At 42.2% G+C, this 14,847-nt stretch overlaps 1 protein-coding gene across 1 annotated transcript in view; it reads left to right on the top strand.

Moving 5' to 3' along the window:
• EFCAB11 (EF-hand calcium binding domain 11) overlaps positions 1 to 12,567 on the top strand; it is a 144,738-nt gene extending 132,171 nt beyond the window's left edge. The window contains exon 6 of the mRNA XM_026012532.2: positions 12,353 to 12,567. Coding sequence (XP_025868317.1) covers positions 12,353 to 12,434 — 82 coding nt within the window. The 3' untranslated portion in view covers positions 12,435 to 12,567. The remainder of the gene's footprint in view (positions 1 to 12,352) is intronic.
• Positions 12,568 to 14,847: the final 2,280 nt, after the last annotated feature.

Raw genomic sequence — 14,847 nt, 5'->3', positions numbered from 1 at the left:
CCCTGGGTGGCTCAGCAGTTTAGCGCCTGCCTTCGGCCTGGGGCCTGATCCTGGAGTCCTGGGATCGGGATCGAGTCCCACATCGGGCTCCCTGCATGGAGCCTACTTCTGCCTCTGCCTGTGTCTCTGCCTCTCTCCCTCTCTCCCTCTCTCCCTCTCTGTGTCTCTCATGAATAAAAAAAAAATAAAAAATAAAAAAATAAAAAGCTTTGTGTAGGTGGTCATCAGGATGCCCTTGATGCCTGCCCACCTCAAACTCCCAAGGATTTGGTGGGTCCTCAGCACCCATTTCTAGGAAACTGAAAAAGCAGAGTTTTGCCATCATAAATTCTCTTGGTTTCATCTTCTCACCCTTATGCACTCAGTGACTGCCTCTGTGCTTGAGCATAATGTAAATACTTAATTTGTTTAATAAATATCCTGAAATAGCCTCTTTGAGTTGTTAACTAGAAGGGCACAAACCTTTTAACTCACTTAGCGCAGATCAACACTTAATGTCTTTAATGATGATCAGGATCTCTTTTAGTGGCTGAAAATCTCCGTAATCAATGATGTGGCCCTGCCTGGAGGCTGGAGAGACTAGATAATGGGCATAAAATGTCACACTGGATGGGGCTAGTAATTTGAATCTCTGAGATCGGTATTAGTGTGGCCATTTATGGGAGAGGCCAGTTTCTTCCCAAGGCTAGGAAGAGCCCCACCAGCAACCCATCGCCAACACCCCCTTGCCGGCTTAGTGATGTCCCCAATGTTGAAACCCCTCATGATGAGCCAGTTGCTGTTCTCGGCCCAAAACATCTTGGAGGCTCTTCTCCCCCACCCACCTACCCATTAAGGCCAATGCCATGCCAGTGGTCACCCACCAGAAAAGTAATTCTTAGTGCTGTGCAAGAGGGGAGAGGATCGGGGCCGCTGGGGTGAGGGAGTGGGGCGGGGGGTGGGAGTATCCTGCAGTTTGTGCAACCTCATTAAGAAGGGTACGTCCATCCTCTTTCTTTCTCCATCCCCATACCAGCCTTGAGAATTTTATTTTCATTTCAGGGATAGAAAAGTCCTGTTTTCTAGCTGTTATATGAACAAGCACTCCTAGGTTTCAGTCCTAAAATATCCCCTCCGATCTTGTACTTAGAGTCCCTTGGTCTTAGCCTGGGAATTGATTAATTCAGCCATGTTCACATTCTCTGTATTTCATAATTTTCCAAACACCTGTCATGTGCCCTCTGAACCTTCTTTATCTCTTGCGACTGAAATTCTCATATTAAAAGCCCTGATGGTCATCCGATTTGGTGTGACTTTGCAATTATAGGTGGGCTTTATTAATAAACAGCTTCTGATAATATGAGGGAATTATTTCATTATGAAATGTTATGCATTTTTTATGTTGTTTATCATTGTCCACAGACCCAGAGGTTTCAAATGGCGGGAGCATGTTGTAAACGAAAGCATAAGTAATTTATTATAATTATTCTGAACTAAGGCCAGATTTCCTACTGGCTCAGTGATGCACATCGATTGGAAATGAGTTGAGATGTAAAATCTTATTTTCTTAAGTGGATTATTTAAAACTAAAGTGTAAGCAATTAAAAATATTAATTTTTATAAACTCCTGCATCCTAATTTAATGGAAAAAAAAAACCTGACATAAAATTTTTAAGTAATGTTTCTATAACTAAGCTATATAGAGCAAGTCCCTTGGATTTCTGGTGAGGCTTCACAGCACAGTGTGATTTGGCCACGTCACAGTCCCCAGGGTGACTGTCAGGTCCTGTACTCTCCTTTGAAATGTGAGTGCTTTTAATTAGATGAGCAATGGCTAGTTTTTGTTTCTCTATTATTACATTATTATCATTCCATTGCCAGAACTCCAGTCTCATCTAATTGTAAGGGAGGCTGGAAAATGTGGTTTAGCTATGTTTTCAGGAAGAAAGGGAAATAAGTTTTATGGAACATATAAGCAAGCTCTGCTCTGGAGTCAAACTTCACCCATGTCAGAATGGATAACCCATTATCCTGGCTCCTTTTCCTACCAACCTGTTTCATAATCCACCGATTTGAAATGCTCCTTTTGACCTTTGGCAAATTCCTATATACATATTCTGAATGTTATTCTCCCTCATTGATTGCTGGATCTCAATCACACACACTATTTTACTCACTGAAGCTTTATATTATGTTTTGATGCCACATTTATTTTCTAAAAAATATTCTGAGTCTTCTGGCACTTTTGCTTTTCCAGAGAAAATTTAGATTTAACTTACCAAATTTCCTAAAAAACAGGGGGGGGAGGGTACGGAGGAAAAATAGCCAACAAAAAAAACTCTACAGTCTCCCTATCAGGTACTATTAAAAACACATTCTACTTGAAAACATGATACTGTTCGAGAAGATAAGCATCATTTGACAATTGGTATCTTCTGACTCCGAGGAAATATGCTTTTAAAAAGCAAGCTTCGGGATCCCTGGGTGGCGCAGCGGTTTGGCGCCTGCCTTTCGCCCAGGGCGCGATCCTGGAGACCCGGGATCGAATCCCACGTCAGGCTCCCGGTGCATGGAGCCTGCTTCTCCCTCTGCCTGTGTCTCTGCCTCTCTCTCTCTCACTGTGTGCCTATCATAAATAAAATAAAAAAAAATAAAAAAAAAATAAATAAATAAAAAGCAAGCTTCCTCTCACACAGTGGCTAACAATGTTATTAGCAGGGATTTATAAATGGCTTGAATGTTTATGGTTCATATTTCAACTTCAAGTCTGTTTGTTGCATTAGCAAAATGAAGCTCATTAAGCCTTATTCTTTTGGACCACCTCTCCAAGCTTCCGAGCCCACTCATACTCTGCTTTCTTGTCTGGAAGTATGTAATCTTTCCCACACGGCACTTGAAAGTTCAGCTCATTCCTAAACCTCCCGTCAAGGATATGAACTTGTTGCTTTCAGAGAGGCCACATCTGTGCACTGAGCCATTACGCCATCTGTTAAACTGGTCAGAGTTCATTTTATTGCCTCCTTTGTGGAAGAACTCGTACTGTAAAAGCGTGTGTTATTGAAAACATAATTTTCCTCATCATTATGCTTTCTTTCTAGCCGGATCATAACCTGCGAGAAATCTATTGAGCAGAGAGTGAAAAGCTCTTCAGAATAGCTGTTCTTAAGAGATTAAATGATTGCCATCTCTGTCCCATTTCTTTTATCTCATAATCAAGTTCAAGATGATACTAGATATCTCAGCTGAAGTGATTATATATTTGAAATAGAAATGGCTTTATCTCCATTCATATTTCACACTGTTGAAGGCAGGATCATTCCCCTCCCCCCATTTACATTTAGATATGTGTATGGTTCTTTACCACTGTCCGTGGGGTTATAGATTCAAAGTACTTTTTGAAGACAAAAATAGCTAACAGGAGTTCGGTTGTATTTTTAAATGTTCTGTGCACAAAGACACTAAGTTGTATATTAAGATCCAGCTTAGATTCATCAAAATTTTGAGCTGTATCAAATCTTAGCAAATCATAGCCCAGCCATTCTTGACAAGTGAAAAGCTTGGCCTTCAGAGCGGCTAAGACACTTGCCTAAGGTCACACAGCCTAGCTGAGACGAAAGCTCTGCTGAAGCATGCTGTCTACCTCCTGCCATATTCAGAGCGATCCTGTCACACAGATCTACTGTGGGGAAGGAATGGAAAGGTCTAGTGACCCAAAAGCGTAGGAACCAGAATTTTTTTATATATAATTGGTTCAAAGATGTTCACTTTGGCTTTGTTCTTCATCCTTAAAGCTGCATGATCTGTGCTATTTTCTTACATCACAATTTCTCTTCCAGAGATTCAAACTGAGAAAAAAGATCATGTCACTATTTATTAGCAGCTCTGCTAAAACACTTGCTAGAGAAGGAATATGACACTGTTTTCCGGAAGTGAGACATCGGGCTGTATGTTGATTGCATTTATCCACATGCCCGCAAGTAGTCAATAATCAAGCATACTGAAATTATATTCTTTCCTCCTTTTAAAATATTTCTAGCTTTAAATAAGACTCCTCATTTTTAAGACCTAGTAAATAGGAAAAAGTGAGTCATTATTTATAGTTAATCACTTTTGCCAGCTGTGACTGCATTTCACATCCATTTTTCTTTTTTGTCTTGGACTGGAGAATCTATCCTGTGGCTCTTTAAGGAAAAAAACATATTGGTTCCATCAATAGCCTCTTTCAACGCATAATCACAGTTAAGGCACTGCAAATAGAGATTTTTGTTGGATGCAGCAAGAAAAGTAACTTCTTTAGAATTCAGAACTGTGGAGAATGATCCCAAATCTTGAGATAGCACCTAACAAAATCTGAATTATTTTAGGATTCGTTTCAAAATGGATAATCATTTCAAAAATATTGTATTTATGAGTATCTATTCCATGTCCTAAGTTCCAGATACTGCAAGGTTTAGACAAGATTTCAGAAAGGATACGTTACCATATATGTCAGAAGACTTTGATTTGAAAGTATCAGGAATCCATTTCAGATCACCTTGAACAGCCCAGGGACTTTATTGGGTCAGGAGACTAAAGATTTTGACCACAGGCATGCTTCAGTCCTGGTCTGATTAGGCGCCAGCCCACTCTGCTGTTCTTCTGACTCTGTCACTGTGGGTAGCCCCATTCTCAGGCTGATAATTGACATTTACAAGCATGTGCAGAAATTTTTGGATCAATGTACTGTCGGCTCACAGACCTGTGGAGATTGCATCCTTGTGGTAGGAAACAGACTGTTATAACACCAAGCCTCACTTCTGCATCCCAGCTCTCTAAGGAAAGGGCTTCTCCTTAACTCACAAACAAAATGCCTAGGCTTCATTATGGTTGAACCAGCTCTTTACCAGTCAGTAGCAGTCAGGGGAGAAATGCCATGTACCACTTGGCCAATCAGTCCTTGAGCCCAATCACTGTGGTTAGGAGGAATTATAGTTCTTGGCTTTGGCCAGTTAGCTCCCATTCCTGGAGCTCGGGGTGGCAAATAATCTACCTGAATCACACCTGAATCTCACATGTGCTGCTGAGTAGCACAGAGGTGTAGGATGGATGCCAAAGAAGGACCCAGCAACATCCACTGTGTCCTCCATTTAGAAGCTGAGCCTGGTCTTAATGAGGCCAAAGCCTTGCCTGGCTTGTGTCACTTTTTGTTCCTGACCTGGTCTGGCCATCGTTTTATCCTTCACCGTTGATCCTACATGGCCAATTCCACCACCTGCTCATGGCCAGTCCATGGCTGTACCTCTGTATCCATAAGGCCAAAGTATTGTCTTATAGTTAGGAGTATATTGTCCTCATGCTGAAGGAACAAGTAATTTCTGACAGACTATGTATTATTAAATAAGACACATATATTGGTTCCTGGGTGGCTCAGTCGGTTAGGTGTCTCCCTTCGGCTCAGGTCATGGTCTCAGGGTCCTGGGATCAAGCCCTGAGTCAGGCTCTCTGCTCAATGGGAAGTCTGCTTCTCCTTCTTCCCCTCCTCCTATTTATGCTAGTGGTCTCAGTCTCTCTCAAATTTTTTTTTTAAAAAAAGACATAGATTAGAGAGAACCACTCCTTTCATTCTCTGGTGAACCCTGGCATTTCAATTGTCTGGAGCTTCAAACCAGAGCTCTTCTTAAAGGCAGTACTTCATTTGCTCTAAAATTTTTTCCAGAGGAACACTCTCATCTGTTTCAAGTTGTGGGATACCCCTTAACTGAATGGAATCTGATGTGACATGTAATTGCTGATGGCAATTAAATGCCCTGGGAGAACTTCATCTCTCAAAATAAACTTGCCACTCTGTCTCAGCCTGGGTTCTTCCCAAAAGCAGAGCTTTGGTGAGGAATCGCATACACTTTGTTTGGGAAATAACCTCCATGAGCAAGAGCTGAAGAGAGAATGAGGGGAAGCCAGTACAGGGGTCTGTTGACCAAGTACATTACTTCTGGAAGCAGCTAGAGCTCGATGCCACCAGAACCTCCAGTGAGCCGAGAGCAGGAGCTCAGAGTTGCCAGCTTGCCTGAGGGACAGGAGAGAGCCAAAGTCCACTGACACTTGGTCCCGCACCAGGCACAGGTGGTCACTTCCAGATTGCATCCGTATGAGGGCCACACCCAGGTGTTAGCAGTCCCAAAAAGACAGAGACACTGGTGGGGGGCACCCCGACGGGTGGGCCTGCAGCTGTGGCTGGGCTCCAAGACCAGGGTGAGAATACGAGGTGGGCACGTGGGGTCCCTTGCACACTGAACCACCCAAGTCACCCAGGAATCTACCTAGAAAAGACCAGAAGCCCTCTCCACATCTCTCTTCTCTTTCCTGCGTGCCTGAATGGCTTTTCTTAACACGTGTCTTGAAAAAGGTAAAATTAATAAACACATTACCAACCGGATTGTCGGAGAGCCCTGCAGGACTCTCATCAACAAAGAGGCAAGCACACGGGTGGAAAGAACCAGCGGGCTCCTCAGAAGAGAAGGCTGCTCGCGGGAGAAGCTGTCATCATCACATCTTCAATTGGCGGGTCCTCTCATCCCCAGCAGGGGCTCCTTGCTTGGAGGGTAATTTCTATTCTCACTGTTCAGTCAGGATGACAGCTTTGTCCCTAATGTGATGGCAGTTTTGACTTTAGTTTAAATTATTCCGTAAAGAATCAAAGAGAAAGAGATTCTCTCTCCTTGGTCCCCCACCCCCCAAATTCCACCAAGAAAACTTTTCTAATTTAAGTCTTTGCCTCCACATTAAATTTCTCATTCATGTTGCAGGTGAATCAAATACAGCGTCAACTTTCAAAACCCCGTGTGACTATCACAGTGACTCAAAATAATTGCTGTCTGTCAGTGTATTGCTGGGAACACAGATATGCCTGTCACTGGCTCTGTTATCACACCAAGAGCCTGCCTCTTGAGTGCGGTCTTCTCTGGGCTCAATTCAGAACTTTAGTGTCAGCGAGGCAGAGCATTGGGCAATTATCTGCATAATCCATCCAAGTATATGTGTGCCTCAGCTGCCCCTGAAATCACTTGTTTAAAAAAAAAAAGCCTTTAATTATTTTAGTAAGTGTAGATATAGCTGGAATGTTCCAAAGAATTGCCTCTAACTGAGGTTCCTCTAGCTTAGTATTTTCGAACCAGGGACGATTTTGCACCTCAAGGGACCTTGGCAATATCTGGAGACATTTGGGGCTGTCACAGCTGGGGAATGAGGAGAGAGGGAGCCCCTGACGTCATGACAGTAGAGCCCAGGGATGCTGCAGTACACAGGACAGCCCCACATGGCAAAGGATCCTCCAGCCCAAACCCTGCTCTAGCTGTTGATGATTTACATATCGTAAAGTAAGGCCATCTAAAAAGAAAATTTGGACTAAAAGAAAATACTCCTTCAGTTGAGAAATAGCTAAGAAATAGCACTAATATTAATAAAACACTAAGGCAAAAGAACCCAAAAGAGAAGTTTCTGCCCAAATGAATTAGGTGTTTGTAAGATTGCAATTATAATACATACCAGTTTGTATTCTTGTTTCCACTTAATATCACGTTTATAGTCTCTGTATCATTTTGATAGAGAATAGTCCCATTGTCTCAATGTAATGAAATTAAACCATTCCCTCTTTGTCCTTCTTTTTCAGTTTTAAAAAATTATTTAATTTTTTTTTTTAAGTAACCTGGGCAAAAGCACGTACTCCAGTCTGAAATCTGGCTTGAGAGAGCTGGCCATGCGGCTGGCTCCCTTGAGTTATTTTACAAAAACTATTTTCCAAGAAATAGGTACTTTCTGAATATTACAAGAAATAGCTATAATATAAATATTTTCCTGCAAGAAACACTACTTGTGAAAAACAGTCACTATTTATATATTTTTAAAATTCGAAAAACCACTGTATTTCTCTTCAGAAAGTATCAAAGCAGGGCAGCCCCGGTGGTACAGCGGTTTAGTGCCGCCTGTAGCCCGGGGTCTGATCCTGGAGACCTGGGATCGAGTCCCGCGTCGGGCTCCCTGCATGGAGCCTGCTTCTCCCTCTGCCTGTGTCTCTGCCTCTCTCTCTGTGTCTCTATGAATAAATAAATAAAATCTTAAAAAAAAAAAAAAAAAGAAAGTATCAAAGCAGCTCTCCGGCCTACCTCAGTAACAGATGCGCTGTGCCCTGGCTCCTTCAGGTGGGGACCAGCCAGCCTCTGGGCCACAGGGCACATCTAGTCCAGCTGTTGGAGTCCACACAGCATCACAAAAATGAGAGAACAGAATCTCACTTAACAAGTCGGGGCCACAGACAAATGCTGATGCTCATACTGATGAAAGTAATTATAACCACTGATGAGTCAGAAAAATGTTTTTATTTTAACAGAAAACTGTCAGAACTTAGTTAAGTGGACACAGTCTAGTTTTGCTTGAAATGCTCAACGTTTCCCAGTGTCAGCCTGGGTGTCCCTGAACTTCACAGTAAAATAGCGTCGCCTAGAAGGCCCATTCCACACCCCCGAGGATTTTAAAGCGCTTCCGAAGCTTTTCTGCAATTTCCAGAAGGCCCATGGCTCTGAGTTCTCATTTCTCTGCAGTAATTCAGCAGATGGATCCTCTGACCATTCCCCGCACTTTCCTTGCTCACTCCTGGACCTGCTCAGGTGGGTCTCCTCTCCTAACTCAGTCTTCAGCTCTGCAATCAACACAGAACACACAACCCCCCCTACCCCCCACCCCCCCCACACAAACACCATCCTCAATGGAGCACATGCCTGCCGCACCCTTTGGTGGAGACACGGGAGGTTATAACAAGTAACAGCCACCTCTGAAGCACATGGTAAACGTAGCAGTTAAGTAAAGGCCTTCTGCTCCCCGCACCCCTGAGTCTTAGTGATCAGTGGTCACTGAGTGATCACACTTGGGCCGTTGCCCTTCATGGAGCACCCTGTGCTCCGCTCCTAGTGCTCTCACCTGGCTTGTCATACTCTTCCACCCGAGGGTCTGAGTTACACAGAGCAGCTCAGCTCTCCTGAGTCTCTGCTCCACAAATCAGTCTCATGTCTTCCTTTCACATCTCACAACCCAGCAAACCAGAAAGCTTTAAATTTAACTGAACCTACATTTCTAGAGAGCAGTTACTGTTGTTAACAGCATTTATTTTCCTCTCGTACATCTATATGAGCTTTGTCAACTCCTTAGAAAAGCCAGTTCTGAAATAGAAATCAATATATTTACCTTTATCTATAGCCACATGTCCGGTGGAAGCGCTGCTACTTAGCTGGTTTAAAGTCCTCAGGCTGGGACACCTGGTGGCTCAGCGGCTGAGCATCTGCCTTCAGCTCAGGGGTCCTGGGATCGAGTCCCACATCGGGCTCCCCACAGAGAGCCTGCTTTCCCCCTCTGCCTGTGTGTCTGCCTCTCTCTGTGTTTCTCATGAATAAATAAAATCTTAAAAAAAAAAAATAAAGTGCTCGGGCTTCAGCTACAGGGCAGATTAGAGTCAAATATGTGTAGCATCTGCCTCAGTTTCCAATTTCCTGCTCTGTATTTATCTCTGTGTTGTTCAGCCTGACATTAAGGGGCTCCTGCCACCCGTGTTCTGCTCTGCAACCTCATTTGCCAGAGCACATCTCACATGGTGTCTCTTGTACCCAATCTGTGTTGACAAAATGCACTTGGGGCCTGGAGACCATAATTGACTATTCCTTGCGGGTCCCTGAGTCGTGGTTCCTAAGAGCCTTCTTCAGTGCGGAATATTTCCCTGGCTAGTTTCCAGACTCCGGAAAGGCAGTGATGACATACCCTATGCCGTCTTCCTTTGACCCCCTGCACCTCCTGGGAGGTGGTAGATAGATATTCTACAATGTTGTCAGCTGCTTCTCCAGATTCATTGATTCCACAAATTCATGCTCTCTGCAAACATTTGTCGTCTGCTCTGGGCTGAGTTGGAGACACAGCCAAAAATAAGGAAAAGTTCTCACCCTCCTCGAATTCATTTCCATCTGGGGTGAGAGGTGGTGGAGTGTTTTCGATGCCTAAATGTGTGTTGGTGACATCAAAACAGCACACTGCCCTCTCAGAACCAGAGCAGACTCCCGTTGAGGTGGAATGCGGTGAGCAGGAACAGTGACCTTGGCACCTAATGACGTTTCTTCACCACTTCTAGCCACCAGCCACATCTGCTCTCCGGTCACGCTGTGCTCTAAGTGTGGGTGCTGTGAAACCTTCCTTCTTCAGAATAATCCTGCCCGCGATGAAAAAAAAAAACAGTGTATTTCAGCTTTTAAAATTATAGCTCTGAAATGTGAATTTCCGCTTCACCCTCCTTGAGACAACCAGACCTGCTCTCACACACTCACACTCACACTCACATATAATGAGGAGAGAAAGTCAGAAGATAGAAAGTATTTTACCACTGCTCATTCTAAATATAAACACGATGCTCCTCCATTCATTATGTGAATGAAATGCCACTACAAACCTTATGCATAAATGTTTCCATCTTGACACTTCTTGGTTATACTGTGCCCATTTTACGATGGGGAAGCTCTGGCAAAGACAGCCAGAGAAATAAATGAATGTAATTACAATGAAGGTTATTTACTGACAAAAAGGGATTCCCTTTTTCCACAAGCATTCACCCTTTCGGTAAGCGAACAAACACACCGAGAAAATATTACCGGAAGCAGTTTATTCTAAACATTACTTTTCTAGGTTATTCTCTTAACCCACCCCCTAGGATTTATAGTTCAACCATACCAGTTCATAGTGGAAAGAAAAAAGGCCACTTATCTAATCCAATTCCTTGGGAAAAAATACTTAGGCAATATTAAGAATCTTCAATTATCTAATTTAATAAAAGGGACAGTTTCTAGGCCATAATCAGTAACATGTGATACTGATTACTTCTAATCCCTTAGAAGAGATCTGACATTCTGCTTTTGGTCTTGTATAGCATGAAATCATCATGTATATTTTACCAAAAGAAGTAGCAAGAATAATGGCCTCTGCAGTCTGTAGTCATTTTCTACTAACACACTGCAACATGGTTTTGCCCTAGGGCAGAGAAGTAGGGATTTTCTCTACTTCAAAAGAATGAAAAATTATCATCACTATCCAGAACCATTATAGACTTCAGAGACTTTGGCATGAAATATTCAGAAAGTTTATTTTAGAATTCAATATTTTAAAAGCCTGCTTTAAAACTATTACAGTGATTAGTGGCTCTGTTACTTGGGCCAGTCTTTGCTTTAAAAAGCCCTATGTCATGGTTGATACCATTTGTTGTTTCAGCAAAATGTAATTTGCATCAACCATAAGAGCTCCACATAAGGAATGTAATGCATTGTTTTAGAATGCCCCCCAAAGAGGAGTGGTGGCCACTACTCATCAGTTATCCTTTCAAATACACTTCTTAAATAAACGTTACTCTTCCTGGTAATAGTTGGAATGTGTTTCTAATGCTGTGATTTTTGTCCTATGTTATCTTACCCATATGGAGTGGGTGCTATTTCTCTGTTCCTGTCAAGGGAGCAATGCTCCTGTCTCCAGGGTTCTAGGGACACACAGGGCCAACCCAGCTGGAGCTACCCACACCCTCAGCCAACCAGCCAGAGGTTCCCATCTTCACTACTCTTCATAGGAGTTAGAAAAGCTTATTGGATGTTTGTGAGGATTTCACAGAACTTCCGAGGCCAGTAAAGACTTCTGGAGCAAGAGTTAACCACGTGAAATTGCAATACAACCCCCGTTCTCTTTGGACCCTTCTATTTAAGTAGGGAGGTAATGTGCAGTAGAGTCCGTGAAGAACCTTGGTTTGGGAATGTAATGATCTTGATTTGCGTTCCAAGTCTGCTACTTATCAGCAGTGTGATCTTGTGAAATTAGTGTCCCACTTTCAATTTAGTGTCTCCGTAAGGTGGACCCATCACAGCATCATGCAGAGATTCGATGAGATGAGGGATATAAGGACAGTGCAACACAGGTGTCAATAATTGTTCCCATCATTGCTCTTTATTCCCAAAACGTTTTTTTACCCCTCATTGGTTTAGTCCACATTTCTGTTGTGTAATGCATATATATTAGTTGATATAGAAATAATGCACAAGATGACTAAAAAAACAATCATTTCTGCTTTTCTTTAAAAACCTGTGCATTTGACTTCATTCCTTTCAGAATATCAAATATATTATTTTTGTAGGTTTAAATATACCTTTCCCTTCCCACGTTAGGCATTTATCAATGTAAGAAAAAAATAGGCATCAAATTTGCCTTCCAATAGGTGCCTCTCACTTATAGACATGCAAAGAAACAAAGATTGTGGAGTGCTCTTGATGCATAAGTGTGACAAAAATACTCTGTAAATAACTAAATAACTTTTTCTTTCATTTTCCAGGGAAGTAGATCAAGACTCAGATGGTCTTGTCAGCTTTAAAGACTTTGAATATGCCATGATCCATGGACAAAATGAAGCCTAACTATTGTAAACCGGTTTTGGCAACTTCTGGGGAGACAAGTAGATTGTAATGTATATTTAAATGTCAAACTCTGTTCTGCTAGTGATGTAATAATGCTGTGTACTTGTGATTAAACTCTCCATTGTGGTTTTCAGATGCTGCTATTACTTGCATCTCAGAATCCTAGAGGGGGTCATTACAGGTAGTCTTCTCATGTGGCTGACAGCCACACTGCCCCTGGGGCTGGCCCCCATCACACCCACTCACACTGCAGGCTGGGACTCACTGGTCCTCACCACCTCACCTGCTGGTCCTCTGATTCTCATTGGTTCCTACTGTCTGGAAAGAGGTCACCTTTTCCTACCAACGGTACCAGTTTCCTTCTTGTGTTCAACTTCGTTTGAACAAGTGATAACACCTGTGTGTCCTGAGGACTTATAATGTTCCAAGCAATGAGCAAAAAAGCATTGGGAAAACAGGACTTATGATTTCTCTAAGATAATGTACCCACTGTCAAAATCATCATGGAAAAATGGCCCTAGGGCACTTGCTGTATAAGATTAAAAAAAAGAGAAAAGAAAAAAGAAAAACCCACACAGATTTGGCTGACACAAGTAAGTCTTCTCCAGCTGTAGACAGAGGAAGAACAGAGTGCAGTAAGGAAGGATATTGGGAGCAAAAGATTTATTGGCAGAGCCCTTTCAGATGGCTTGGGCCTGGGGTTCCTATGGCTAACTTCCTGGTTCTGGGTGGCTTCGCCTACACCAAAAGCCTTAGCCATCTGGTTCACATTCTCCACCCTTTGCCCCTCCGTCCACAGGTGGGACCTGGTAATTGCTGTACCAAAACAAACACTGTGACACTGGACCTTCAGCGTTTAGTTTAAATAAATGCTGGTATCAATGCCAATAGCTTGTCTCCAAGTGTTCAGAAATCATTAACATTAACATTAGGAAAACGTCTAATATAATTCAAATTTTAAAAGTAGTAAACATCGAAAGATCAAGCAAAAATACACATCTGTAAAATAGAAACATGGAACAGGCATCATTCTAACACAAACTAAATTGACAGACTTAAAAATAAGGTCTTAAACTTAGGAATCAAAGGAGCATAAGGAGATACAACAATATAACTTGATATTCTTGGAATAGAAAAAAGGACATTAGGTAAACACTAATGAAGAATGAACTTTAGTTAATAATAAGTACTATCTTCACAATTTTTCTGTAAATCTAAAAGTATTCCAAAATAAAAAAAGATTGTTTAAAAAATCATGTTCAAAAATTAGCAAACTAAACATTATCAAAAGTGAAGAAAACTAAAAATCATTGAGAAGTACAAATGAAATATTTGAAAAACAAAGTAGATCCAAGGTATCCTGTGTATTTTAGTACAGATTTTTTTCAGCTGATGGAAAGCCCTTTTTGACTTTGGGTAGAGTTTTATTCAGGCAGTGTTTTCATCATAACTTAAATGTTGAGTCGTTGATCTTCATCTCAATATATAAGTGATACTGATTTTAGATTTTTTTAAAATATCAAAATTAGAGTAAGCCTTCAACAAAGTGGCAGTATTTCAGAAATTGCCAGAATGCCAAAACCTTGAAGTGTGGTCACTATTTGGACCTTATTTCTCCCGGGAAACATGACAAGAGAAAGAGAGGATTCACTTTCTCCAGTTGACGTGGAAGGCAAGAGGCCAGGCTGGGAATAGCTATCGGGCAACTCCCTTGACCCTGGATTAGTCCAGACTTTTTTCAGTCTCAATGACAGAAATCTACCCCAATGAGCTTAGATGAAAAGGGAACTTACTAGAAAATACTGGGCTAGCTTATGGAGTCTAACATAAGAAAGATAGTGAAAAGCTGAGTTTCAAGATAATTAGCAGTGCAAGTACCTCCAGACCCCACCTATGTGCCATAATCACCATCAGCTTCACGTGGTTCCAAAAAGGAATTGGTGCATAATCTGTTCAGTTCCAAGTCCAAAGACCCCAGAAAAAAGCTGTGGATGGACTCTGGATCAGTCAACTCTAGTTCACCTAGGGTATAGACATGGCCACTGGACACTGACAAGTGTACTAAGGGTTGGTCACAGGGAGTGGAAGTTGATAAAAGCAAAGCAGCCATTCCATTTTCTTAGAAGAACTTGTACCTAGTCTAGGATGGAAAGCACGCCTAGGATTTACTGCTTAGGAGGGTCCAGGCTGTTAGAGTAAAGACCAAAAGGAAAGGGGAGGTGAGAAGCTGATCATGTCACTTTTCCCTCCTTATCACCTCCCCTAGGCCCAATTCTAATCCTCATCCTGTAAGCTTTGCTTTCAGCTTCTTACTTCCAGGTTCCAGTCCCTACCCTCATCCCCAAGTCCCATGACACTGTCTGTATAGCGCAACCTTGTTGGTCTACCCTCAGTTGAATGGTCCAAGGGTGGG

The sequence above is a fragment of the Vulpes vulpes genome, unplaced genomic scaffold, assembly GCF_048418805.1.
Source record: "Vulpes vulpes isolate BD-2025 unplaced genomic scaffold, VulVul3 u000000644, whole genome shotgun sequence".
Lineage (NCBI taxonomy): Eukaryota > Metazoa > Chordata > Mammalia > Carnivora > Canidae > Vulpes > Vulpes vulpes.
Note: the sequence above shows the minus strand (reverse complement) of the source record. Positions and strands in the feature narration are given on the sequence as shown.